At 53.9% G+C, this 27,917-nt stretch overlaps 6 protein-coding genes and 1 non-coding gene across 7 annotated transcripts; 6 read left to right on the forward strand and 1 right to left on the reverse strand.

Moving 5' to 3' along the window:
* The first annotated feature begins 188 nt into the window (after window positions 1-188).
* SMAC4_00526 (uncharacterized protein) lies at window positions 189-928 on the forward strand. Its single transcript, XM_003351931.2, has 2 exons — window positions 189-486; window positions 551-928. The coding sequence occupies exons 1-2, from the start codon at window positions 256-258 to the stop codon at window positions 908-910; spliced, it is 591 nt and encodes a 196-aa protein (XP_003351979.1). The 5' UTR covers window positions 189-255; the 3' UTR covers window positions 911-928.
* A 10,253-nt stretch (window positions 929-11,181) lies between these two features.
* SMAC4_00528 (uncharacterized protein) lies at window positions 11,182-11,799 on the forward strand (the record flags this gene model as incomplete). The annotated part of the gene is made up of 1 exon (XM_003351933.1): window positions 11,182-11,799. One exon carries the CDS (start codon window positions 11,182-11,184, stop codon window positions 11,797-11,799), a length of 618 nt encoding a protein of 205 aa, XP_003351981.1.
* Window positions 11,800-12,425: 626 nt separating this feature from the next.
* SMAC4_00529 (uncharacterized protein) lies at window positions 12,426-13,838 on the forward strand. The gene is made up of 2 exons (XM_003351934.2): window positions 12,426-12,808; window positions 12,882-13,838. The coding sequence occupies exons 1-2, from the start codon at window positions 12,508-12,510 to the stop codon at window positions 13,511-13,513; spliced, it is 933 nt and encodes a 310-aa protein (XP_003351982.2). The 5' UTR covers window positions 12,426-12,507; the 3' UTR covers window positions 13,514-13,838.
* A 2,517-nt stretch (window positions 13,839-16,355) lies between these two features.
* Window positions 16,356-19,170, forward strand: SMAC4_00530 (uncharacterized protein). The gene is made up of 3 exons (XM_003351935.2): window positions 16,356-16,581; window positions 16,737-17,129; window positions 17,195-19,170. Exons 1-3 carry the CDS (start codon window positions 16,505-16,507, stop codon window positions 18,879-18,881), a joined length of 2,157 nt encoding a protein of 718 aa, XP_003351983.1. The 5' UTR covers window positions 16,356-16,504; the 3' UTR covers window positions 18,882-19,170.
* Window positions 19,171-20,918: 1,748 nt separating this feature from the next.
* Window positions 20,919-23,318, forward strand: SMAC4_00531 (uncharacterized protein; the record flags this gene model as incomplete). Its single annotated transcript, XM_003351936.1, has 2 exons — window positions 20,919-21,014; window positions 21,105-23,318. 2 exons carry the CDS (start codon window positions 20,919-20,921, stop codon window positions 23,316-23,318), a joined length of 2,310 nt encoding a protein of 769 aa, XP_003351984.1.
* Window positions 23,319-23,677: 359 nt separating this feature from the next.
* On the forward strand, window positions 23,678-23,776 carry SMAC4_13144. The gene is made up of 2 exons: window positions 23,678-23,715; window positions 23,741-23,776. It is a non-coding gene; the product is annotated as a tRNA-Ile (tRNA).
* Window positions 23,777-24,405: 629 nt separating this feature from the next.
* SMAC4_00532 (uncharacterized protein) lies at window positions 24,406-27,330 on the reverse strand. The gene is made up of 4 exons (XM_003351937.2): window positions 26,326-27,330; window positions 26,161-26,265; window positions 25,449-26,104; window positions 24,406-25,390 (listed from the first exon to the last, which is right to left on the reverse strand). The coding sequence occupies exons 1-4, from the start codon at window positions 26,514-26,516 to the stop codon at window positions 24,771-24,773; spliced, it is 1,572 nt and encodes a 523-aa protein (XP_003351985.1). The 5' UTR covers window positions 26,517-27,330; the 3' UTR covers window positions 24,406-24,770.
* Window positions 27,331-27,917: the final 587 nt, after the last annotated feature.

Consider the following 27,917-nt stretch of genomic DNA (forward strand, 5'->3'; position numbering starts at 1 on the left):
GAGATTCCGTCTCCGTGAACTGGTCCCGATATTCATGGCGGGAACAATGCAATTGCACGTCGGTATCGGGCGGTTGTTGACCGTCATGACGATGGGGAACTGAACCGGGAGGTAAGACGGACCATAGGAGATGCAACAGTCTTGATAATATAACATCAGAGTTTGACTCCGGGGTTTTTTTCATCATCGACTTCACATCCCAAGCATCAGCATTTTTCCATTCAGTCCATCAACAAACCTTCTCTCTCTTCCAAGATGTCCACCTCCGGCCCCATCACCGAGTTCCCGGCCCCTGGCCTTCGGGACCCCTTCCGTTACATCACGGGCCACGATGCCGAGGGCAACGCAGTCTTCGTCCAAACCGACAACGGCGACCACCGGGCAGTAATGCTCGGCGGTGCCGCCGCGCAAAACATTCTCTACAGCGCTGGCTCCAACCCCATCGAGCTCACCGGCAACGTCGATCTCGAGTTCGCCAAGAACAGGGTTTGTTTACACACCCCCTTCACCCTCTCTCCTTGGAAACAGAATCTAATGTAGTTCGTGACAGCCCTCGCTGCACATTCCCAACGGAGTCTGCGTGCGAATGATTGACTTCGCGCCCGGCTGCAAATCCAATATGCACCGGGCGCTCTGCATGGGCATCGGCACCGTATGCGAAGGCGAGGTCGAGCTTACGCTCGGCAGCGGCGAGAAGCGCATCCTGAGGCCCGGTGATGTCTCGATTAACCGCGGCGCGCTGCACCAGTGGCGCAATACGTCGGAAGACAAGCCGGCGAGGATGCTGTACACGCTGCTGGACATCAACCCGCTGATTGTCAATGGCAAGCAGCTGGACTTTGATATGGGGTATTTGATGAAGGAGTATGCCGAGTATGATGAGGGCGCCGGGGACAAGAAGGATGAGTAAGATAGATAGGCTCGTAAGGTTGGTATGGGGTGGGTGTTTTTTGAGTTGGCGGAGTAGGATACGCTAGACAGAATACACCAGAGACAATACTGCGAACTTCCATTTTCCTCAAGCCTCTCTGATGAGCCTTTGTGGGTGTTGAAACTGGGCGTGATTGTGAAGGTTCCCTCGATGAAATGTCTCCCGTACTACGGAGAGGACCTAAGCTGTCGTCCCAATCCCGCTACACTCACAGCGAACAAATGGCTTGGGGGTTTTGATATGACCAATGCTGCCAATATCTCGAGTACTGACGTAGCCTCATTTGCAAAGGATCAACTGCAATTGTGAATCTGGATGCAACAAGATATCTAGAAGGGAAGTCGACCCCCCTGGAAGCATTGAATAGAAGCCGTCATGGGTATCACAAAGATACGTCTACTGAGTGAGTGCGGGGAGCTCTGTAGCTGATTTGGTGGCACACCTCACCTCTCAAGCGCTGTAAACCATTAAACGGGCTGAAAACGGACTGGGCTGGATGGTTAGCAGGGGAGGGGGCGGGCCGCGTTACACTATCACCATTAGAATTGAATCTTGATGGCACATGCCGTTCGGCTTTCGGGAACGCCCGATGTCGTCACCATATGTCAAATCGTAGAGATAACGTGCGTTCGTGTTCTAGCGATTCCTCATCAACATTATCGGCTTGGTCGCGGTGGTATCGCAGTGAAGTCGTCGTCGTCGTATAACCGCTCGGCGGTCCGAGGGTCGTAAGAAGTAAGACGGGGGAAATGGTGGGTGCTGATGCTACCTCTCTTAGGCGCGAGGGACTTTGGCGATACCACCACAGTAAAAAGACCGTTCACTCACTGGATGGAAACGGGCCTTTCGTCGACGGATAATGGCATGTGCTTGACCGTCACCGTTTTTCTTACAGCGCAGGATGCAACCAAAAACAGAAACACAGGTTCCTTTTCACCTGAAGCCTGACGAGCACTTGCTCGGGATGGTTTGATGCATTGTCCCTTTTGAGGACTCTGCTTGTGATGGGCCCGTGTAGGGCTGAGGGGGGTATCTTTGCAAAGGGCCTGGGCTTGGAGAACATGGGACACAATTTTCATGTGCTTTGTTCCACCTAAAGGGGTGAAACCTGGTGGACAAGTCGAAAATGGCAGATGCCCTCCGAGATGGAAACGATATCTCTTGTCAATCTGATGTTGCAAGCTTGGGGAACGGTGGCCTGTGCAAGTAATACGATGAAACCTTGCGTTTATCTCCGATAACCCACGGCATCCGGCTCCCGTTGCACACTACCGGCCAGGTGCCGAGGGAATAGCCGCTTGCCATTTTTATTGTGAAATGCAGTCCGTGTCTGTGTAAACATTGCAAAGGACTTATGGGCATGATTAATGGCAGACATAGAGTAGCTGGGTTACAGGGCTGCGGTTCTCTACCAAGGGCTTCATTCAGGGCGATGCCACCCTCGAGCTCAGACCTGGGTTTCGAGTGTAACCGGAGATTTGCTCTGAATGCCACTTGACTTTAGCCAAGACACCGCTCTTCTGTCCAGTCCGTATGATCATAGCTTTAAGCTTACTGAAACACGTTCCGTACAGCATTCCGGGGGCAATGTAATGTTGAATACGATAGCTGATGTTTCTGGTAGGCATGCACCGATCTTCCGCAAAATAGTCAAATGCACCAACGGCAAGGGACTCCTAGTCCATATTCATCCCTACTACACCTTGCGGCTCACTCACAGCGTGGTGAAAGATAAGGCGGATATGCTCTCAACAAGGGAGGAAGTAAACAATGTAGCAGGAGACGGACAGCGGTGTTTTCGTTACCGCGCGGTAAGATAATGCCCGTCCTCCATGCAACTCCATACACGGCGATGAACCTGGGGTAGCTTCTTCCGCTTCGGAATAGCAGAGCTCTAACCGCTTGGTCGAGGAACTTGTGCAAACCGCTAACCTGTGAATGTCTTCGGCGTTCTCATCCAGGAAGACAATCGAAGAAAGAGGCCATCATGGATGGAACTTGTGTAGACCGCAGTCCTCCGTACGCGAGTAAGCCGGCGATGGTGATATTGATGCTCGCGATGATTGTGTTTTTGACTTCGATGATGGAACAAACAATGTATAAGAAAGATCATCGTCGTCTCAATCAAAGCTCAACTTACCTTCCAGATCATCACCAACATCATCATCACATCAACAACACACCCGTGCTTCCTCCTCCAAGCATTCAGACTCCCATCTCTTTCACAATCCGTTGACAGCAGGACACATCTCCAGCCCACCAAATCATTCAAGATGGCCCCTCACAGCACCGTCGACTCCGACTACTCGTCCGGGTCCTACACCCCGACCAGTACCGATGGCTTCGCCGGCCTCAACGGACTTAACGGTGGGCGCACCGTCGACCCTCAAGAGCCCATCGCTATCATTGGAATGGGTAAGTTCAGCCACTAGCCACACTTGTGACAACTCCTTTTCCCTACCAAAATACCACTAACACTCCATAGGATGTCGTCTGCCCGGTGGAAGCCACTCCGCATCCAAGCTCTGGGAGCTCCTCAAGGCCGGGCGTACCGCCCAGAGCCGCTTCCCACCGTCGCGCTTCAACATCGACGGCTTCTACCACCCCAACTCGGACCGTCCTGGCTCGCTCAACATGGAGGGCGGCTACTTCATCGAGGACGACATCCGCGGGTTCGAGAACTCCTTCTTCGGCATCAACAACCTCGAGGCCACATACATGGACCCCCAGCAGCGCAAGCTGCTTGAGGTGGTCTTCGAGACGTTCGAGAACGCCGGCTTCACGCTGGATCAGGTCTCTGACGCCAACATCGGTTGCTATGTCGGCAACTTCGTCACCGACTTCATCACCATGCAGCTCAAGGATTCCGAGTACACCCACAGATACTCCGCGACTGGTCTGGGTACCACCATCTTGGCCAACAGAATCAGTCATGTGTTCAACATGAAGGGTCCCAGCTTCGTCATCGACACTGCTTGCTCTTCCTCGCTTTACTGCTTGCATGCGGCTGTTACCGCCTTGCTCGCAGGAGAATGCGACTCCGCCATCGTGGCTGGTGCCAACCTTATCCAGTCTCCTGAGCAGCAGCTCGCCACCATGAAGGCTGGTGTCCTTTCCAAGACCTCCACTTGTCACACCTTTGACTCGTCTGCCGATGGTTACGGCAGAGCTGATGGTATCGGCGCCATCCTCGTTAAGAGGCTCAGTGATGCCATCCGTGACGGAGATCCGATCCGCTCCGTCATCCGTGGTACTGCCATCAACTCCAACGGCAAGACCAATGGCATTACCCTGCCTAGCGCTGATGGTCAGGAAGCCGTCATCCGCAAGGCCTATGCCCAGGCTGGTCTTGGCTTCAACGAGACCGACTACATTGAGTGCCATGGAACTGGTACAGCCGTGGGTGACCCGATCGAAGTTGAGGCCGTGTCCCGTGTCTTCAAGAAGCCCCAGGGCGCTCCCCTCCTGATCGGCTCCGTCAAGAGCAACCTCGGTCACTCCGAGGCTGCATCCGGCTTGTCCAGCATCATCAAGGTCGCCATGGCCCTCGAGAAGGGCGAGATCCCTCCCACATATGGCGTCAAGAACATCAACCCCAAGATCAAGACCGATGAGTGGAACGTCCAGATCGTCACTGAGGCGACCCCCTGGCCGAAGAACCTTCCTCACAACTCCAGCAGACTCTTCCGTCGCGCTGGTGTCAACTCATTCGGATATGGTGGTGCCAATGCTCACGCCATTCTTGAGGCTCCCCAGATGCACGTCCCTGTTGGCTACAACCGTGGCTCTCTGCCGGCTTCTCTCACCCGCTCGACTCTGTTCCTCCCCTTCTCCGGTTCCAACACCGCTGCTCTCGAGCGCAGAGTCACTGACATTGCTGCTGCGGTTGACTTTGACAACGTCAACATTGCCGACTTGGCCTACACCCTCGGCGTCAAGCGCACCCACCTCAGCACTCGCGGTTTCATCCTCAGCGGCCCAGACACCCTCAAGGATGACCTCAAGCCCGAGAACCTCCGCGTTGCTGTCCAGGGCAAGACCTACTCCAAGCTCCCCTTGGCTTTTGTCTTCACCGGCCAGGGCGCTCAGTGGCCTGAGATGGGCAAGGAGTTGATGAAGGAGTTCCCCAGCTTCCGCCGTACTATCCAGAGGCTCGATGCTGCCTTGCAGATGCTCCCGCATGCTCCCACCTGGACCCTTCAGGGCGCCATCCTTGAGCCGGCCAAGACTAGCATGATCAACCATGCCTCGCGTTCTCAGCCTGTCTGCACTGCTGTCCAGGTTGCCCTGGTCCAGCTCCTTGCCTCTTGGGACATCAAGCCCGAGAGTGTCATCGGCCACTCCTCCGGAGAAATTGCCGCCGCCTACACTGCCGGCTACCTCACCCCCGAGCAGTCCATCATCATCGCCTACTACCGTGGTCACTGTGTTACCAAGAGCACCATGGTGGGTGCCATGATGGCTGCCGGTCTCGGCGCTGAGGATGCCAACAAGAAGATCAGCGAGCTTGGCCTCGACGGAAAAATCAGGGTTGCTTGTGTCAACTCCCCTGAGAGCGTCACCATCTCCGGTAACACCGAGGGCATCGAGACTCTCCGTGCCCAGTTTGACGAAGCTGGCACATTTGCCAGAGTCCTCAAGACCGATGGCAAGGCCTACCACTCTCACCACATGGCTGTCATCGGCCAGGAGTACGAGGACCTCATGACCGAGGCTCTCGACGGCGATGACTTCCCCACCACCGGCAACGGCGTTCGGTTCATCTCCTCCGTCACTGACGCCGTTGTCAACCACGCCGTCGGCCCCGCGTATTGGCGCGCTAACCTCGAGTCCCCCGTCCTGTTCGCCAACGTCGTCGAGCGTCTCATCAAGGACACCGCCTCGCACCTAGTCGAGCTCGGCCCTCACTCCGCTCTCGAGCTTCCCATCAAGCAGACCCGCACCAAGCTCAACATCAGCGAGACCAAGATACACTACGGCTCTGCCCTGTCGCGCGGCAAGAACTCCATCACCACCATCCTCAACCTGGTCGGCGACCTCTTCCTGCACGGCCACGACGTCTCCTTCAAGGGCGTCAACTACGTCGACTCGGCCTTCAACAGCCCCAAGGCGCGCAAGAACGTGCGCACCCAGGAGAAGATGCTGCTCGACCTGCCGAACTACACCTGGGATTATAGCGGCACCGTCTTCAACGAGTCGCGCGTCAGCGTCGAGTGGCGCAACCGCAAGTATCCCCGCCACGACCTGCTCGGCTCTCAAGTCCACGGAGGCAATGGAATCTCCACCAACTGGCGCAATGTCGTCAAGGCCAAGGACATCCCCTGGATGGAGGGCCACAAGCTCGACACGACCACCGTCTTCCCGGCCGCTGGCTACCTCGCCATGGCGGTTGAAGCCATGTGCCAAGTCGCCGACGTGACCAAGGAGCAAGAGCCCGCGCTCAGCCTTCGCAACGTCAACATCACCAAGGCCCTGACCCTCGGCAGCGAAGAGACCGACGTCGGTGTCGAGCTGTTCACCACGCTCTATCCTGCCCAGCTCTCCGGCGGCTCTGCTACCGACGCAGGCTGGTACCAGTTCAACATCAGCTCCTACACCAACGACACGGCCACCACGCACGCCAACGGTCTCGTCAAGATCGACGCCGCCCCCGCTCCGCTGGAGGTCAGCCTGCCCATCGTCCCATCGACCATGGAGCCTCAAGCACCGCGCACATGGTACGGCAAGTTTGCCAAGGGCGGCTTGAACTTCCAGGGCCAGTTCCAGTCTCTCACCGAGATCCAGAACCCCCGCAAGAAGGAGAACGCGCACACGCTGGCCAAGACGGAACTCCGCCAGGGCGGTGGCAGTGGCACTTCGTCTGAGTCGGAGTATCTCATTCACCCAATCACGATCGATGCCCTCTTCCAGGCTGGTATCATTGCCAGCACCTCTGGTGTTGTCCGCGAGTTGCGCGCTAAGGTCCCGGTGCACATCGAGGAGATGCACCTCCGCGCTCCGGTTGGTGGGCAGAAGGAGCTCAAGGTCAATGCCACTTCTGACGCCGTTGGCTTTGGCACCATCCGCGTCGATGGTGAGCTGTTTGATGACGAGGGACGTGTCTTCCTCCAGATCAACCGGTGCAGACAGGTTGCTTACCAGAGCGGTATCCAGCAGGAGGCTGGCGATGAACGTCACCCTATGCTCCGCGTTGTCTGGAAGCCGGATGTGACCAGGCTTGGAACCGATGATGCCGAGGAGTTCTCGCAGTACATTGAGCAGTATACTGCCAAGTCTGAGAGCAAGGCTGATGATGCTACTGTTCGCTTGGGCGCTGCTCTTGATTTGTTGATTCACAAGCACCCCCGACTTCGCATCCTGAACCTCGACGTCAACTTGAACGAGTTCTTGGTTGACACCCTCCGTCTCGAGACCGACTTCAAGAAGTGCAAGACCCTGGTTAGCGGCTCCTACTCCGAGGATGGCACCCTCACCTTCGAGGACCTCACCAACGAGGGCAAGACCTCCACCGTCGCTCAAGTCTTTGACGTCGTCATCCTCGGCTCCAAGACCCAGGACCTCGAGGCCGTCAAGGAGCTCGTCGATGAGGACGGTTCTATCCTCCTCAACGGCTCTTTCGCCGACGCTGACAAGCTCCAAAACCTCGGCTTCACGACCCTCCAGGCTCCCTCCGGCACCACCCTCGCACAGACTCCCCAAGAGGTCACCGCCAAGCAGACCAAGACTCTTTCCAAGCAGGTCCTCATCGTCGAGCGCAACGCCGACCATGTCCTCAACAGCGCCATTGCCGCCCAAGCCAAGAAGATCACCGGCCTCGACGCCCAGCGCATCCCGCTCGAGAGCGTTACCGCCGACATCATCGCCGCGCACACCCGCGTCATCTCTACCATCGAGCTTGAGGACCCCGTCCTCTCGCGCGTCACCGAGGACGAGATGAAGCACATCAAGACTTTGACCGACAACTGCACCAACCTCGTCTGGGTCACCGGCGGCCGTCTCTTCCACGCCTCTTCGCCCGAGCACGCCGTTGTCTACGGTCTCTCGCGTGCGCTGATGCTCGAGCAGCCTTCGCTTCGCTTCTTCGTGCTGGATGTCGACCATGAGAACACCCCCGTGCAGAGAACGGCTAAGCACGTCGTTGAAGTCCTCCAGCAGGCTCTTATCGAGGCTGATCCCGACTATGAGTTCATCCAGAACGCTGGCCTGCTTCATGTCAGTAGGTTCGTGCCTGAGGAGAGCCTCAACAGGGTCTTCCGTGAGAAGCAGGGTGCTGAGAAGCTTGCTCTGCCTCTCAAGGATGCTAGACCTTTCCGTCTGGGTACCGATATGGTCGGCCAGATCGACTCTATCTTCTTCCGTCGTGAGGAGGTCAAGGATGTTCAGCTGGCTGATGGCCATGTTGAGGTCTCTGTTAAAGCTGTGGGCTTGAACACCAAGGATCTGCAGGCTATCAATGGCGACGGCGATAACACTAGCGGCTCCTTCTGCACTTCGCAGTACACCGCTGTTGTCACCAAGGTCGCTGGTGGTGTTGAGAACCTCGCTGTTGGTGACCGTGTCGTCGTCATGGCCCCCGGTTACTTTGCCACGACCGAGAGTGTCCCAGCCTGGGCTTGCCAGAAGCTGGCCGACAACGAGGACTTCACCACCCTTTCTAGCGTTCCCCTTCAGCTCAGCACCGCCATCTACGCCGTCAACAACCGTGCCCATGTCCAGTCTGGCGAGTCCGTCCTCGTCATCGCCGGAAGCGACATCGCTGCTGACCAGGCCGCCATCCGCGTCGCTCAGCTCGCTGGCGCCGAGGTGTTTGCCGTCGGTGACAACACCAACCTGTCTGCGGACCGCGTCTTTGCCAAGGATGACCAGGCTCTCGTTGCCAAGCTGCTCAAGGCCACTGAAGGCCGTGGCGTCGACGTCGTCCTCAACTTTGCCAACGAGGCCGCTCCCATCTCCAGCATCGGCAGCATCTTCGCCGACTGCGGTCGTCTTGTCCATGTCGGCAAATCTGGCCTCGCTGAGACCATTGCCACCGACTCGACCCTCTTCCGCAAGAGCGTCACTGTCACGACCTTTGACATTGCCAACATCTTGTCTCTCAAGACCGCTGCCGGCCAGAAGATCCGCTCCCAGCTGTTGGCTGATAGCATTGCTCTCTACCGCCAGGGCGAGCTCAACTTGGCTACGTCTCCCAAGGCCTTTGACGTCTCCGAGGTCCGCGACGCCTTCCGCGCGCTGGCGGCCAAGGGCCACTCTGGCTCTGTTGTTGTGTCTCTCGAGAACGATGCCTCGCTTGTCCCTACGCTTCCGCTCAAGTATGACACCGTCCTTAGCCCCGAGAAGAGCTACCTCCTTGTCGGCTGCCTCGGTGGTCTCGGTCGCTCCATGTCCAAGTGGATGCTCGCTCGTGGTGCTCGCAAGTTCGTGTTCATGGGCCGCAGCGGTACTGACCGTGCTCCTGCTCGTCGCTTGGTCGAGGATCTCGAGCTCGCCGGTGCGCAGGTGACGGTCGTTCGTGGTGACGTTATCAACATGGAGGATGTCGAGCTGGCTGTCAATGGTATCGAAGGACAGATCGGTGGTGTTATCCAGGCTGCTATGGGTCTTGATGTGAGTTCCAACCCCCTTTTCCGATGACGATGATGATGAAGCAAATACTAACCGGTAACTCCCCCAAAACAGGAAGCTCTCTTCACCACTATGCCCCGCGACTACTGGCTCACCGGCCTCAAGCCCAAGATTGTCGGCTCGTGGAACTTGCACAATGCCATCCGCGGCCGTGACTCCCAGCTCGACTTCTTCCTCATGACCTCCTCCATCTCCGGCAGCGTTGGCACCGCCACCGAGTCCAACTACTGCTCGGCCAACTACTTCCTCGACGTCTTCGCCCGCCACCGTCACTCCCTCGGTCTCCCCGCCACTTCCATCGGTCTTGGTATGATTTCCGAAGTCGGCTACCTGCACGAGAACCCCGAGATCGAAGCCATGCTCCTCCGCAAGGGCATCCAAGCCATCAACGAAGACGAGATGCTGCAAATCATCGACGCCTCGCTGGCCACTCCCACCTCCGTCCCCGGCAGCTACGACGAGCTCGCCCGCGCCCACGTCCTGACCGGTCTCGAGCCTCTCGGCCTCAAGGAGCTGCGCGCCAAGGGCTTTGAGGGCACCTCGCCCGTGCTCGGCGACCCCCGCGCTTCTCTCCTGTCCGCCGCCCTCGACGAGTCCACCGATGCGGGCAGCAGCGGCGCGGCCAGCGGTATGCCCGCCGAAGTGGCCGAGGCTATTGCCACGGGTGCCTCGGTCGAGGACGCCATCCTCAAGATGATCTCCAAGAAGTTCTCCAACTTGGTGCTGATTCCCGAGGACAAGCTGAACCTGACCAAGCCGATCAGCGAGGTGGGTGTGGACAGCATGTTGGCTGCGGAGTTCAGGGCGTGGATCTTCCAGGCTTTTAAGGTGGATGTGCCGTATTTGACACTGTTGTCGGCGGCGGCTACGCTGACGTTGTTGTCGGAGTTGATCACGAAGAAGATGTTGGAGGCTCAGGATGCTTAAGGTAGCTAGCTGTTGGTTGTTTGATGGTTGATGATATGATTGGTAGTTGGGAGGTTTAGATTGGTACATTTCCTTCCTTCATGTTGTTCTCTCATTCCCTTTCTATGGCGTTCAAGGATCTTGGCTTCACAACTGGGAGGAGGATTGATGAATGGCGGTGGTCAACGTCATGATGAGCTTGTCTCTTTTTCTTTCGTTTTTCCATTTCTAGACCGCGATGCTTTGGTCACTCTTCTTTGGTTTCGATGCGCGCGTTTTATCTCTCGTACTCTGTCTTCAGCGTTGCATTTGTATAGATCTAGATCGATTTTCATAAGTTTGATGTTATCAATAACAAACATATTTGAAATAACCAGTGCCGACATTGTTGTTGACGTGACTTCAAATTTTGATGTCAAGAGGAGCAAACGAAGGGCAACTGAGAGCGAGTGCCAAGATTGGCAGTCTTGTCGATTTGTGGACCCACTCCACAGTTGGCACACCAAAATACTGCTCCGCTGCCAACTGTAGACAGCTGCTGTTTTGAGCTTTGAGTGTCTCGGTAAACTGCTGCTTCCAAAAAGACGCGCAAGACAAGAAGAGTTCATCCTGATAATTGTTTCGTAATTCAAGTCCAGACGGACAGGAACAGGAAGTCGGGAAAACTTGAGTTTCCCATTACCACTTTGGAGGCGGGCTTCAAAAAGTAGCAAACCCAAATGCCGGATTTTGACAAGCAGAGCTACTGGCATACACGTTTTGAGTCGGAGACGGCCTTTGAATGGCTCATCCCGTCGTCAACGTTCATGCCCCTTCTCGAGTCTTTTCTCAAGAAGCTGCCTGGCTCTGATGCCAATATCCTTCATTTGGGTTTCGGCACGAGTGACCTACAAGTCCAACTCCGGACGCGTGGCTTTGCCAACATATCTAATGTTGACTATGAGCCTTTGGCGACCGAGAGAGGCCGGCGCCTCGAGGAGGCCGCGTTTGGCGATGTGAGAATGCAATATATCACTGCCGATGCAACTCGTCTTGATTCCGTTCCTGATATATCTTGCCGCAAATATCACCTTGTCGTCGACAAGAGCACAGCTGATGCCATTTCTTGCGCAGGCGACGATGCGGTTTTGGCCATGGCCCAGGGCATTCACCGGAGTCTGGCCGATGATGGTGGTGTCTGGATCTCCGTGAGCTACTCGGCCTTCCGGTATGACATTCCGCAGTTGCCGTTTGACGTCGAGGTCATCACCAAGCTTCCCACCGCCAAGACGAAGGCGACTGATCCAGATATTTATCACTATTGCTACCTCCTGCGTCCGAAACCAAAGAAGGCGTAGATGGCTGGCATTGGCAGTAGAACTTGGCTACAATGCACCACCGACCTGTCACAGGGTCGCACTCTCGGCCGATCCGCTCTCTCTTCCCGGAACCGCTCACGAGGTTTGGGTCGGTGCATACCCCTTTTCACCTCGATTATAGACCCGAAAAAGGAAATCTCGGAGGAAGGCTGTCAACAGCCGATCTGCCAAGACTCCCGATCCGGGATGGAAGGGTTGTCAGAACCGGGGGTTCGGCATGTCGGAGAGCGGACCGATCGCATCCTGGGATCTAGCGAGATTTAGCAGTACCACGCTGGGGTCGAGAAACAATGGCTTTGCATCAAGTCAAGCAAGAAAATCCGGGGAAGAAGCGCCACCACGAGGGAAGACATCGTATCCAGGTTTATGCGCACCAACGAGACAAGCATCCCACGCCCCATGGACTAGACCTCCGCATCCCGTTCGAGAAGTTTCAAAAGACCGGGATGACCTAGGAGCCAAGGCAATGGTCCAGGGAGACGGTACTGTCATCCGAGATGTCAAAGGAAAGGGGGGCGAAACCGTATCGAGGGCCTTTAATCTCAAAGACGTCGAGGATGGTGGGATGGTGGGATGGTAGACGAGTATAAGTGCTCTCGACTCCCGTCATCTGGCCGAGTTTTAATCCTGTTGTGATACCACCAGCACAATACCCAACCCACCACATACCCTCAACAACAGTCCAACATGAAGACCGGAGCCATCCTCACGGCCCTCGTGGCCTCGGCCAGCGCCCACACCATTTTCCAGAAGGTGTCCGTCAACGGTGCCGATCAGGGCCAGCTCAAGGGCATCCGTGCTCCTCCCAACAACAACCCCGTTCTCAACGTACAGTCCGGAGACATTGCTTGCAATGTTGCTTCGATTAAGGACAGCAACGTCCTTACCGTTCCGGCTGGTGCCAAGGTTGGACACTGGTGGGGACATGAGTTCGGCGGTGCTTCCGGCCCCAACGACCTTGACAACCCGATTGCTGCTTCTCACAAGGGTAAGCTTCCACACATATCCTCCGGTACGATGCTCTTGACAGTCAACTAACATGGACGTTTCCATTCATGCAGGTCCCGTCATCGTCTACCTCGCCAAGGTTGACAACGCTGCAACAACCGGGACATCGGGGTTGAAGTGGTTCAAGGTGGCCGAAGCCGGTTTCAGCGGCGGCAAGTGGGCCGTCGACGACCTGATCGCCAACAACGGCTGGTCCTACTTCGACATGCCCACCTGCATCGCTCCGGGCCAGTACCTGATGCGTGCCGAGATCATTGCGCTACACAACGCCGGCTCCTCCCAAGGCGCGCAGTTCTACATCGGCTGCGCCCAAATCAACGTTACGGGCGGCGGTAACGCCTCGCCCAGCACCGTCAGCTTCCCCGGTGCCTACTCCGCCAGTGACCCCGGCATCCTCATCAACATCTACGGCACCGGCGGCAGCACCAACAATGGCGGCAGGGCCTACCAGATTCCTGGCCCCCAGCTGTTCACTTGCTCCGGCAACGGCGGTGGCTCTGGCGGCTCTACCCCCCAGCAGCCTACCACCACTGCTAGCAACCCCCAGCCTACCAACGGCGGTGGCTCGGGTACCGGTGCTCCTCTTTACGGACAGTGCGGTGGTAAGGGCTGGACTGGCCCTACCACTTGCGCTTCGGGCACTTGCAAGGCGTCCAACGAGTACTATAGCCAGTGCCTCCCATAAATCTGAGGCTCTGCGGTTGAGAAGAAGAAGGTAGTGGTGATGGTGGTGAAGTGCCCAGAAACGTTCGGTTACTTCAGCCTGAGTTAATCGGGACAGGAAAAAAAAAAGTCCTGATTGACTTTGGATAAAACAAACAAAACAGTTGGGATTCTTCTGCTATTTTTTGGGAGGATCATACCCAGCGCTTGCACATAACCTTTTTACACACAACATACTTCTACTGTACATATCTTAGCAAGTATATAAAACTACTACCATTGAACATATGGAATACTGACCATGTCTCTGTGAACTGATCATTTCTGCATATTATTTGTTTGACTGTGTGTGTGCTGGGATGACGTGTTGTTGCCTTGGTCTTCTCGGTGAATATGGCTGACAATGTTCCGGGGACCTTAATAATCTCTTAACTCAGATGCGCGTTACGTGCGGCAAATACAGTTAGTGGAAGATAGCGATTGGCCCCCAGCCCATCTAAGAACAAACACAAAAGTGATGCTGGGAAATCTTCTATGTACATACCACGCCGAAACACAAAACAAGCAATGCCTGTTCAGTTTCTTCTCACCTTTTTCGACCATCGTCTGTAACAGTGACAGCGACAGTGACAGTTCACCTTCTCTTCAAACATCAAATCTTCCATCCCGTCTTAGCACCGACCTTCCATTCTCAGAGACCCATCACCAAATGCAGCCAACCCGACCGCAAAATGTGACAACTTGAACATGGAACATGAAACAATCCTTCCATCCCTGAAAATCTGAAAATCGTGAAAGTTGTGAACAGTCCGTTATCTCAGTACATCCAACAACAAAGAACTTCAAAGAAGGTGGTCAAACTTCCACTGTCCCCTTATGTTTCACGCTATCGAATTCCTTGCAGGGTGCAGCTCTTGGGCCTTATGGCATCGAACATGGATGGTTTCTTACTTTCAGTTTAGTACCACGCCCGCTCGGGCCACGTTTTCTGTTTCTTTTCGTTCAACTCCACTTCTCTTTTTCTCAGCACCACCACGACGTTTTTTTTCTCAGCACGCAGCTGGCACGACATGGCAGGACGGACTTGCTGGTGACTGGGACTGAGACTGAGACTGGGACTGGGGTCTGAATGATTGAGGCACGGACGGCCGAGAATGTAACGCTGAAAGAAGAGGAGTCTGTGAATCTCTCAAAGTCTGGATCATCACATTTGACGATGATGTATCACGCTTCGGCTCGCCTCCAGTGAACGCCCTTGAGCTTCTAGCCCACCTGTGTCCACTAGCCGTAACCGGGCCGCCTAGACTCTAGACTCTGACTGCTCACTCCTCAGCTGGAAGTCAAAGAGCGGTTGAGCGAGCGGCTCATTTGGTTGAAGCTGTAAGCTGGTACGATTCATTCGATTGGTAACCAACCACCAAGTCGTATATCTACCGAGAATGCAGTGTTTATGGGGTGGCTCAATAGATTTGGTCGATAATTGCTGGATATTGGCGTGAGAGTGAGAAATATTGCCTGGGCCGACTGGTGATGCTATTCTCGGTGACTGGCTCCCGTCGACTGGGTGCACATGTCTGTGGATTGTCGTCAAACAACCTCGACAACTTCGAGACACTCTTGACTTGCACGTGGTCGACAACGAAGAGTGAAGTCAAAAGAAGATCGTCGGTCCTCGGCATTCTTGCATTTCTTCTTCTGATTCTTCTCTGCAGTGTGAGTGACTGGAGTCAACCGAGCCGTGTCCCAATCCCCCGCAATTCGCATGTGTGGTTTGAGTATCTGGGAATTGGGCCGGCCAGGGGGGTGGGCTCGTGGCCTTCAGTGGACCCCTTCCCCCGCACGACCCTATGTGGATCCTTCCTCTGTAGCGTACTGGACCTTGTGGAACTGACGAACCCCCCTGGAGCCCACCTGGACCCCCCACCACACCGTGACACCGGCGATTCTCTCATTCCATCCCACGGTAGGGGCACTTTCCATTCCACGACAGCGGACTTGACGACGGAGCAGGACGGACAAGAAAGTGGTGAAAATGATGGAGTGAGTCCAGTCTCACAACTTGAACGCCACGATGCACGACTGCAGACACCTACGCTGCCTTGCACCCACCGAGGGGCCCGGACAGAAAGCGAAACTCGATTGACATCGGTGGGCCGAATTGCCCGATTGACCGGCCGGCCAATGGCAGGTTGAGGGGAAGACGTTGCCTTTAACCACAAGCGGAAAGTGGACGGAGGCACTGTCGCGATCTTCTATCTCGTTGTGGGCTCCTATGGGGGTTGTGGCGGGCGCAAATCAGTCCCTCTCTTTTCAGAGAAAACACCGCAAGAAATGAGTGGTTCCAAACTGAAGAAAGTCGGCAAAACTTGGATGTCGTTTTTCGCCTCCGCTGATGAAGATGACAGATAAAAGAATGACTCTGACGATGGTGGAAACTCGGTACGTGCGGCAAATAGGTATACGTATTCGCCGTCGGTTGTGTACCCATGATGACTGTCCATCCACATTTCCTCATCTTCCAGCAACGCCAGGACGCCCACCAAGACGCCCACCAAGACACCATCGACGCCGGTAGGTCGTTAGTCTTTGGTCGCTCACGGGCGTAGAAGACAGGGAAAATTTAGGCCCTTGCCAATCATCACGCAAATCCAGTTCATCCACGGTACGCCATGCCACCTTCCCGATGGACTTTGGGGACATGCGGAACATGGGTCCGGTTCGGCTGTCCCACACCACCCAATGGCACTTCACGATCGATATATACCATGTGTACTATGGTACATGTAAGCAATAAATGAGCATCAGTCAGATAGACTCCTCTACCGTACGCTAGAGGTCAGACTAGTACATAGACTCCGGTCCTCCCCCAGCCGGTCGAGACCTTGTGTCTGTCTTTTCTCTCTGTTTTTGTCCGGTTTCCTCATCTGCTTGTTGAACCTGTCGGTGATACTCCATAGTCCCCGGTGCAACTGTGTATCGGTGTAGACAAGATCAACAGAGAGCAGTTTTCCCCATGGCGATGACGCTTCACCAAAACGCCGCCGACCATATGGCCGGTAGGCTCGGGTCGGGCAACATGGAGCAGTACATGTAAGTAGCCGTGTCTCCAAAGACTTCAGAGAAACATCAGACGAACAGTTGGAGAGTCTCTGCGGTATTCATCCCAAGTCACGAACAGTTGGAGAGTCTCTGCGGCATTCATCCCAAGTCACAACATGGCTAACCCTGTTTTCTTCTCTCTTCAGAGCTATCAACGCCGGATGCTCCGCACTCATCGCCGCTATCGCAAAGACCGTCACCGCCATCCACGGCCTTATGCGCGAAGTCCGTGAATCACGCGCCGACCTCGATCCCATATCCAGCGAACTCCATTCCCTCGACGGCATTCTCGATATTCTCAAGGACGACGTTCCACATCTTCCAGAACAACTGGCGCAAAGGACCCCCGAAGTACTTAGCTACTGTCTCACCATCATCAACGAACTCCAAGGATGCATCTCCATTTTGGACCGTGTTGGCCTCTCCCGGCAGGACAAAAGATCGCGATGGATGGCGAGTAGGGGACATATTGCCAAGTTGCGTTGGACGTTGGAGGTGTACAAGGCCAGCCTGGGACTGGCGGTGGACTTGGTTGCGTTGTAAGTGCGCTTCCTATATGACTGGGAATGCGAGGTTAGCAGGGTTGCTAACATGTGCAAAAAAGGACCTCTAACAAACAACAAAACGAAGAAAGCCCGGTTAGGGAAACTTTTATGGAAGATGCCTCTGTGGTATCAGACGGCAAGGACGAGTTGGCCGGCGTATTAGCCCAAATCAGCCGTGTTGCTGCTCGACTCGAAGACGAATCCCGCCACAACGGCGCTGTTGCGAAGCTTCAACATTACCTCGATGCGCTATACGGAAATGCTCTTGCCGCTGTCGACCGTGAGATGGACCATTTCGAAGGTCAACGAAATAGTGCCCACTCCTCGACCGATCATGCCCCCGATAGTGCTATCGACATGGGCGACGACGACCACACTTTTGTTCACGCCAAAACAGCGAATATCCCGATACCGCAAACCCAGGTCGACATGACCCAGGACGAGTTCGACGAGATGCTGGATGAGCTAAGGGAGATGCCGGTTCGACCTCCAACACCACCGCAAAGGTCAGCGAGACGGTCTTCGTCGGCTGCTTCCGCCACCCGCAGCGAATACCGCCCTAGCACAGCCGACTCCTATACCAGCACCCCTTATGGTGCTGGAACATCGTTCCTGGATCTTGAAGCCCGAAGCCAAAGCCCACATCTTCGAAGCCAGAGCGACTCGGCGGCCATCTCACCTCGACCAGCCCCCATCAACCACCTCTCACATATGAGCGGGGGTCTGATGCCAGTCCGTACGTACGGCCAAAACAGCGATTCCCTCTGGGAGAACCCTCGCCCAGCGGTTCCCGTTCCTCGACCGACCACATCTAGCTCGAACATCACAAACTCCCCGAAACCCAACGTCCTACGAAGAAGCAGCTCCCGCCTTTCCTCCGCCCTAAAAGGCCTCAGCTTCGGTCGCCAGCGCTCCCACTCAACAACCAGCACCGGCAGCTCGGCAAAATCATCCACCTTCTCCATGGCCATGCCACCGACCCCTCCTACCCCAGCTCCCATCGCCCACGAAGCCTCGACCTTCCAACCAGTCTCTACCATCCCTCCTCCTGTCCCCTCCAGTGGCGGCGCCATCTTCGGTGTCTCCCTCGCCAACTCAATGTCCGTAGCCAAAGGTCTCGCCGCCGCCCGCCACGACAGCGGCGGCTCCTCCACGCGCGACTACCCGCTCTGCATCCTGCGGTGCGTCTACTTCATCCAAGACCACGGTTTACGCGCCCCTCACATTTTCGCTCAAGAAGGTGACCCCTACCGCCTGCAGCGTCTGAAAGCCATCTTCAGCTCCCCAGAAACCGGCTACGGCAAGTTCCTCGACTGGAACCAATTCACAGTATACGAGGCCGCCGACATGATTTTGTTGTATCTCTCCTCGCTTCCCCAACCACTTATCCCAGAATCGGTAGCCAAGCGGTGGATCGCCATGTCCCGCCAGGCGACCATGTCCGGGTCTTCTGCGATCCGGTTAGACAAGGGGATCGATTTCTGGGAGGAGGCGCTGCAGGGCATCAAGGGACCCAACAGGAGCTTGTTCAAGCTGCTGTTGAACCTGTGGGGCGACGTGGCGGACAGCGTGGAATGGAACGAGATGACGGCCGAGAGACTGGCGGAGAAAATGATGCGCCCGCTGATGCACCTCCCACAGACGAGGTACGGGACGGATTACATGCTGGGACTGGCGTTTGTGGTGAGGAAGCGGAGCGAGTATAATGCGGGGTTGAAGGGAGAGAGGAGTCGGGCTGCTTTTTGAGCATAGGCACGGTAACCTGGACGGTGTCGCTGGATACTGTAGAACTGGGTTGGATATGATTGATGGAAGTTGGAGCGTGATGATGCGCTTTCTTTGGCTTGGTTTGGTCGGTGTTTCCTTTCTCTTTTTCCTCCTGAGCCCATGTTTTCTTGATTTTTGGGACTTGTTTTCGTCCTGTCGCTCGTTTATTGAGCAGCTGAAATGATACCCCGGGGAGAATGACTGTAGTACCACATATGGAATATTACAGAGTTGTCGTTGAAAATACACTACCTTGCCACACATTCGATTTATCAAGACACTGACGATCGATCCGTCTGCAAACTGAAATGACTGTTACATGACAAGATTCGCATACTGTACTTTCTTTCACCCTTCGAATTCGGCCCGCGTCCTCTTTTGGCAGCTGTCTGATCACCACCACCAAAACGAGGCTTTGGATTCATCTTTTTCCAGATTTTTAGATATTGCTTGATTCATTTGTTATTACCAGTGACCTTCCTCGGCCTTCCTCGGCTAATTCTTCCTATTCCTCGACGTACTTACATCATACATTCCCATTTCCCGTAGGTAACTGCTCTCACATACCTATACTCTCACATATTGAAATTAGGTTGCGAAGCTGTCCTGTAGGTAGTGACCTCTGGCAGGTAGGTAGCTCAAAACGGCGGGAAACCCCCTCCCTCTCCCAGAACTCGTCGTGGCTTGAATCCATCGCCTTCCTTTCCCTCGGTGCTTGCAAGGCAAGGGCCAGTGACGAGCAGGATCTTGAAATGCATTGACGTCTTTCTTGTCAGTGTGCAGATAAGGCATGCAGCTGAGTGATTGAAGCTTGTGGCACCGGCTGTCAACGACACTTGGGGGTCATGACAAAACAAGCAGAAAAGGGCGCGAGTATACTTACTGCTTGAATATGTGCGTTTCATGTCTGCAAAAAGAAAGTTGGGGGAGCCCGGGGGCAGTGTAAACTCGATTCTTCTGCTGATGCTAAGTATGTCTTTTCCTCCCATCAAAGGCCAACGAGCTGGAGGGTGGGCATGAATGTTGCAGTATGCTTGTGCACTATGGTATATCTGCTTTTCAGGGTTATCTTAGAGGGACCCAAGATTCTGTTGACCAGAATTCTGCGGTATTTATTTTCGAAGTCGTCATGAGGACTTGATCGCGTCCCGCCAGAGCTTGATGCGTACTCACTTGCAGCGTATTCTGTACAGAAATGGGTTTCTGCAACTATCAGGTAGCTGCATACGCGGCTTTTTTTTTCGGTACACATTCCAGTAAGCTTGGAAGGGCAACTCTTGACCCAGACCCGGACGCACTTGCCTTCTTCTGCGGACCTCCGGTTCTTCCACCACCCAGTTGCGTTTGTCTTGTTTTCCTGCCCGCATAACGTTGTGAATTAACATGAGCGGACTGCCACATTCAAGTTCTGCTCATGTACAGAGATTTTCCCCGTTATATTGTCCGAGCTACCTGCGCTTTTTTTTCTTTCCCCGATGTCTTCATCAAGTCATCCAGATACCGGTTGAACGTCGACGCAATGCGTAGTCACTGGCCATCTTTGCCCGCTGCCAACCCTCGACCTTGGCAGAAGAATACCCATCTTGAGCAAGTTATAGACATGTTACTGGCCTGTAATGGCTTACTTCTGGCGGCATCTCGCAGGTGGCGAGGACGATGTCCAAGTTGTCACCTGGATGAGTTGTCAGCGCAGCAGAGCGGACATCTTGCAAACTGCTTCTGCTCACATGTCCGTCACTGGTTCTTTAGTTATGTAGATATCATCACGGGCAGTGATTTTTCTGATGAGCAGCGTCCAAACTGCATCATGTTTTAATCGGGGGGTTTTTTGGCAGGCCTACAAAGCTCGAACTTCCCCCGCCTCTCCAGCGAATTATTCAACTTTTTTCTTCTTCGAACATCGAAATCAATCCTGACCATCTTTGTTGAAAGGGCACTCTGTCTTCAATCAGCTACTAGCAACGCTCTTTGCGCGAAAACTACCATTTCGAACAAGCTCTCTTGCACATCAACATCATGGACGGAAAAACCCGATCAGACAGACCCGCACAAGCTCAGCTGGAGCGCTTCCCACCAGAAGTTGCCGAGATCAACTCCAAGTACCACATGAATGTAAGCGGTACAAACCCCCAGCTGATCTGCTTCAGTATCATGGTCCTTGGCTCTGGCGAGTATGGCTAACAAATTCTGTCCCTGACATAGGCCTCAACCGCCATGGAAACTCGCCAGATCTCAGGCCTTGCCGTCTCGTTTGGCCCAGGCATGGAGGTCGCTGGACTTACCCCTGCAAAGATGACCAATTTCCCTTCGTATCAAGTGGAATGCAAAACGGTCCACCTGTACTGGGACAGGCAGTGGTCCAACCACACCATCATGAGCTGGGATGCGTCAAGTCTTTTGACGATCCATAGTCTGTTTCTCTGTGGAGGAATCAAGATCCGTGGCAAGCAGGTCAACACCCACTACTCTTATCTCGGTCCCGGCTCCGGAACACTGGAGCTCTCGGAACTCCATCCAAGCGTAACGGAGGAGGAAATAAAAGGCCAGATTCCTCACAAGCTTCTGCTTGGTGCCAAATGGTCCACAATCACCCCGAAATGCAGGGACATCAGTGTTCTGAATACATTACTCACGACATTCAACCAGTTTGGCCATATCAAAGACCGCAATGTGGAGACCTTGCCAACCATGATGCGGTTAACGGCCTTGTTTGAAAACGAGGAGGACGCCAGGAGAGCCGTGGAGGTCCTCGATCAGTCACCACTGCCAGCCAACCCCCAGCAGAAGCTGACAGCCAGGCTGGGGTACGAAATCGAGATCAAGGGTCCGGAAGAATGGATCCGGAAGGTTCCTGGGCATCTTCTGAGCAGTGTCTCCGTTTTGAGAAACATCCACTACATAAAGTATGTCTTGTCACTCTACGGCGAACTACAATTCTGCATGAGCGGAGAAAATCGTGAAGTGCTCGTCGAGGCAATTGAGTGGATACGCGAGCTCCGCCTCTCCGGTCAAATCCACGGGAGAAGGCCAAGATCCCAGGACTCTACGACAACAGACCAGTGCTGTGCTGTATGTTATGATACGGCAGTGTCTCCCGTCATCACCCAGTGTAAGCACGTCTATTGTAGTGAATGCTTCGACAACATGTGCTCCAGCACCTTCTCAATCGGAAGCTCAAAAGACCGGGTAGTCTGTCAGGCACCTAAAGGATCGAACACCTCGACAGCACTTGACAGCTCCATCTGTGGCTGCACCCTCGGTCTCCCGGAACTCCGCGAACTGCTTGAATCAAGTACCTACGAACGCCTTTTGACTGCCTCCTTCAAGTCCTACGTCCACCGCCATCCGGGCAAGATGCAAAATTGTCCAACTACCGATTGCGACTACATTTACTTCATCCCGGAGCCCTACAATCAATCTAACCAGCACAACGACAATCCCGCCACAGCACCGCACATTACCTGCCCCCATTGTCTTGCCACCATTTGCATACGCTGTCAGGAAGGCCATGTAGCAAGAGGCATGACTTGCCTCGAGTTTCAAGATCACCTAGCGGAGGGGACACACTCGATGGCCCGCATCAAGGAAGAACAGGGCATCAAGAACTGCCCAACTTGCACGACGTACCTTGTCAAAGAGGAAGGGTGCAACCACGTCACTTGTGCTGTGTGCGATACCCACATGTGCTGGAACTGCTTGGAGGTGTTCACAGGTGATGATGCCGTGGATCGCGTGTATAGTCATTTGAATGCGGAACATGGCGGGATCGATGACTATCCTCCCGATGATGACTTTGATATCCGTGCATATTGGGACGAGAATGATGACGAAGACCACGATAATGATGACTGGTGGGAACGGGATCAAGACCTACAGGCCATACGCGCAATGGAACTTGAAATCGAGTTTCAACAACAAGAACTTGCAGAATTGCGTGAGTTTGCGGAGAGAAACGGTGAGAGGATAGACGCGATCATAGCGAGGGACAACGGAGGAAACGCCGCCAACCGGGGCATTGAGATTGAAGACGAAGAAGCAGGTCTTCGAAATCAGGAACCTCCAGAAGCACAGCACCAAGGGGTGTGGTTAGAGGGGGTGGCTTTGCACGAAGATGGGCAAATGAACGAGCCAGTACAATCTGATGACTGGGGGGCCGAGGAAGGGATTGATATCCGAATACTTTTGAGGTGGAAACACGAATTTGGATTTCCGGTGTCTGGTTTAGACGTCTGTGTGGCGATCATTTTATGCCTCGCTGCGGACTTTATCTATGATCATGTTCCGCCTGTTGTTAGGCGTGTTGTTGGCTGGTTTCTCGACAGGTCATGGGCCTTGTGTATCCTTTTATTTTGGATTTTTAGCGTGGTGTGGCGGTTGATGGAAGTTGATGGTCCACCAGAAGGGAGGATAGGATGACGAATCTGATCTGTGTAATTTCGACTCCTCCATTTTGGTTTAGCGTAAGACATAGCCAGTTGGTCGGTCAAAGTGCATCTCGCGATACTCAGAAGCCGCCTCAAATCCAAATCCATACCCAGCATTCGCAAACGATTTCCATACCGCCGGCCATGATATCAAATCCCCTCTCAATACTAAAGTCCATTTTTATACCCCGTTACTTGTTACCTGGTAAATTACCGTCGAGTGTCTTACCCTTTCTCCAAAGTTCCAACTCCTCACAGCGCTCGTCCCCTTGCAAGCGTGGGACCAGCGCCCCATCTTGTTAGGTGCTAATAAACAATACTGCGGGGCGAATCTTCTAACAACCAACACTAGCCCGATTAGCTCAGCTGGTTAGAGCGTCGTACTAATATCTTGTATTCCAAGATATCAAGTCCATGCGAAGGTCAACAGTTCAATCCTGTTATTGGGCATTTCTTTTTCCACTTTTTTTGCTTTTTCTTTTTTATTCTCTTTTCCTGTTCTTTTGAACTACGGTTCGTGGTGTTTTTTTTGTTTTGGTTGGGTCTTTTGTTGATTTCTTTTTTTCTTTTTTTGCATTGTTGTCGCAGGTACAATGTCAGTGACCTTGGTCGCAGGCGACGCATGCATGTATTGTTCCTGACTAACGATATGTCAAGCAAGTATTCCCCTGGAACAATAGGAACAAAGGATCAACCACTCATTTACCAAAAATATCATACTCTTCTCTGTGATGAGTACAATGAAGTAGTGGTCAATGCTGATCTAGATAGCTAGCTAAGCTAGATCGGTAGCTTTTTTTAACCATTGAAGTTGCGATCTCATCCTCATACAATGCATATTGTATCCGGAAGAATATCATTGAAGCATGCCTTCGTCATTGTGCACTAGCATCGTCAAGAGTCATCACACAACAGTTGTTTAGTTAGATATTACATGTTGGGCAGGCAATGGTATAACACCCTACGTGCGGGATTCCATGTCGTCCTCGCCTAACATTGCTTGGTAATCAACGAGAGATGGAACCTCAGAGTTGCACAAGACTCGGACCCCTACTTACTGCCAAATGCAGTATATGCTGTCCGATGATTTCACAATCACCAAAATGAAGGAGGAAAACAACAAGTGTACCAGGATCATGAATTGTTGGGTTGGTCATCTAACTTTGTCTCTCTTCTACCAAATATGCGTTCTCCAACTTGCTTGCTCTCGAAAATCGAAATGCTTTGTCCGTCATGCTGTCATGTCAAGATGTGCTTCATTAGGTATCTTTTGCGCCAAGTGCAAATCCCAGTAACTTTTTGTGTGATCAACGCCATCCAAGCAAAATATTCCAAATCGCTATGCCCAATAACCGTAACCCAAGATTTTTTTCGGAAAAACGCCCGCGAATCCAAAGAAGCAAATAGGTATCCCAGAAAGAAGAGGATGCGGCATCCGAGTCCTTCAAGCCCACTTTCCAAGCAAACTCATCACGGCCAGACCCGCAATAAGAGAAGTAAGACCAGCAAGTGTCCGAAGAGGGCCGGAGGTGGTCATCTCGCCGCCCAACATCCAGTCATGAGCCCACATTTCGACGATGCCAACCCACATAAGGATGCCAGAAGAAACGGCATCGAGGGTGCCGATAGCAATGATAGTCGAAGGGTCGTTGCCGTTGAACTGCTTGAGCACACCGATGCCGATGGCCATGCCGATAGGGGTGACCAAAGCGAAACCGGAAGCAAGAAGGAGCTTCTTCTTGAGCGAGACAGGCTTGATGACGGTGACTCCCACTGACTCGTCTTCAGAGACCATTCCATTATCGGTGCAGGTTGGTGAGTGGGGCTCGGTAGGCAGGCTTGGGCGCTTAACCTCCTGGGCGTGACTGTGACTGTGTCCGTGGTGGCTGTGACCGTGGTGCGAATGGCTGTGGACCGAGGAGGCCGCGTTGATAGGGGGAAGAGTTCCAAGAGCTGCGATGCGGGAGCCAAGGGCAATGCCCTCAAACATTTGATGGAATACGATTACTGCAAAAAGAGTGAGGAAGAAGGTGTCGCCAGCAACAACCAGGGTAATGCCGATTACTGTGATGCTTGGTCAGCGGTAGTCCATAGGCAGGGTAGTAGGACCGGCGTAACTTACGAATAGAATGGAAGATGACGCCGCACTCCAAGACCATGATGTTGACCATCTCGGTCCTCTGGGCCGCGTCTTCCTTCTCTCCACCGTTCTCGATGTTGCGTGCTTCCGTCTTGGCGGCATGCCACTGCAAGACACGAACGCCGAAATACTCTGCAAGGAACGAAATGAAGATGCCCGCCATAGCGATGGCACCTGCTGTCCCTTCGTAACTAAGCTCCCCCAGACATTCGCTGGCAAACATAAGCTGAGCGTGAGTAAAGAGATGGATGAAGGCAGTCGAGATAACGACACCGGTGCCGAACTGTCTGAGGATGGTGATGAAGACATTGTTTGGCGAGACGAAGCTGGAGAGCAGAATGGGACCGAAGACACCGATAGAGCTGGTTGCCAACATGGCGAACAAGAGACCGACTCTGAGACGGATGTTGTAGTCCCGGTCCTGTCTATCGCATGTTGAGCTCTCGTCCTCATGCTCATCGCCACCAGTGCAGTGTTCGACGCCAGCGTGGAAGTGGCATTTCTTTTCGCTGGTAGAGGACGTCGCTTCACCTTCATCATGGTCGTGATCATCATGGTCGTGATCATCATGACCTTCTTCGGATTCCTCGGCTACTAGTGAGATCTCCACATTATCTCCACTTGGCGCTACACAGAATCTGCTTCTAGTCAATATGGGCCACGAGGCAAGAAAGGTGGCGGCAACAAAGCGTACAGTGCATCGTCGTGAGAGTGACATCCTGTGAACTGAGCAGGAAGCTCGGAGGTAGCAGTGGCTGTAGTGTGAACAGAGTACTCCGTATCACCAGCGAGGCAGAATCTGTGGGGGCTATGTCAGTAATCCAGTGATACACATAAGAACTGATATCAAAGCACCTACACTTCATTATCATGCAAGTGACAGCCTGAGATGGCGGTGGGAACGGCCGCTGGAGCAGTGGTCGCGCTGGGAGCAACTGTGACCTGTGGCGCTCTGTGTTGTATCTGAGAGGCGGATGTAGACTGAAGGAGCAGTGCCGTCAAGGCATACTGAACGATGGATTTCCTGTCTGAGGGGAGTAGGCGAGCCATGATGAGATTAGGAAGGCCGGTAGCCCGGGGGTGAAGGGCCACCGAGAAAAGTATAGGCTGTGTGAGGCCTAGAGGTTTGAGGTGATATAGCGTGGCCTGAAGAGAAGCTATTCTCAGTTGGTAGCTTCCGGATATTATAAGAGTAGCTGATGGGTTGCGTGAGTAGACCAGGCTGGAATGACCTTCTCTCAGTGAGGGATGAGGGGAAGTATAGGCTGAAGGCGTTGACAGCTCTTAAGTAGTGAGACTGGAGGCTCAAGTGAGGTAGGTTGACTCGCGGGGGTGAGGTGAAGGGTGAGATTGGCCCGGTGAATAATGTCGCAATGAAGATCGCCGTGAGGTATGAGACGTCTACTGCTTCGGTCAAATTGCCTAACTGGTATATGATCGAGGGACGTGGATGTCCAAGGCCCCAAGTTGTAACGGTCGTCGGGGTCGTAAAGGTAGGCCAAGCTGGTGGTGGTGGATCCGGGTTGAGTGTCTCGGAAGCTTCAGACGAGACGGGGTGAGTGACGCGCCAATTCCACTTTTGGGGACTTGGAGGCGAGGGGAGCGGGATGTGCCGAGCGAGCCCTGCAGAGATGAATTGAAATTGGAAATTGGCGAAAAGAAGTTCGTGAACACAAGAATGGGAAGACGAGGGAGAAGGGAGACTGGAAGGGAGTTGACAGATTCAAATTGTCCGGTTTTCCAAACGGCCCACGTGGGGGAGGGGAGCAGGAGCAGACACGGAGACATACCGAGCAGAGGCTGGCGGCGGCCACGAAAGAGGGAAAAGCAGCAGGACAAGTAGTTTTTTGCAGGCTGTGGAGTTGCTTTCTTGGTAAAGACAGTTCTCAGCCAATGGGCGGGCTGCTTTTGTTGGCGCAACGGGGCGTGGTACGGGTCCTAATCTTGTCTCAGCACTGAGGGCACCTTGATGGTTGAGAACCTTGATGGCCAGATAGCTCACTGCGCGCTCCGACGGTACGTACCTTTCCGGTATAACCCCTGCCGCGGTGGGGCTCAGCTTTGCGGAATTCCTGTCATTGATTCTCAATCATTGATTAGAAGGCGCCAAGCAGACTTCTCTTTTATCCGAAACTGGCAGTTGCCATTGTCCTGTCAAATCGAGCATTTGCAGCTGCATTTTTCCATTGTTTCCAAGCGGAAGGCGCATCATTCAGTCAGTGCATCCATCATTGTCCTTGATGTGCGATGCTCATCCCGATACTGTTCAGAAACACACATCATCAGCGTGAAGAATTATTCTCGAATATCCGGCCGTGAGACATGTGCTCCTGGAGCCATATGGTCCGTGGGGATGCCACGCGCTTATCGTAAACAAGGATACCGATCCATGAGAAGCCTAGGGGATGGTTGATTTTCAACATCACTTCCACTGACACTCACACTTTCACA

The sequence above is a fragment of the Sordaria macrospora genome, chromosome 1 (assembly GCF_033870435.1).
Source record: "Sordaria macrospora chromosome 1, complete sequence".
In the NCBI taxonomy this organism is placed as follows: Eukaryota; Fungi; Ascomycota; class Sordariomycetes; order Sordariales; family Sordariaceae; genus Sordaria; species Sordaria macrospora.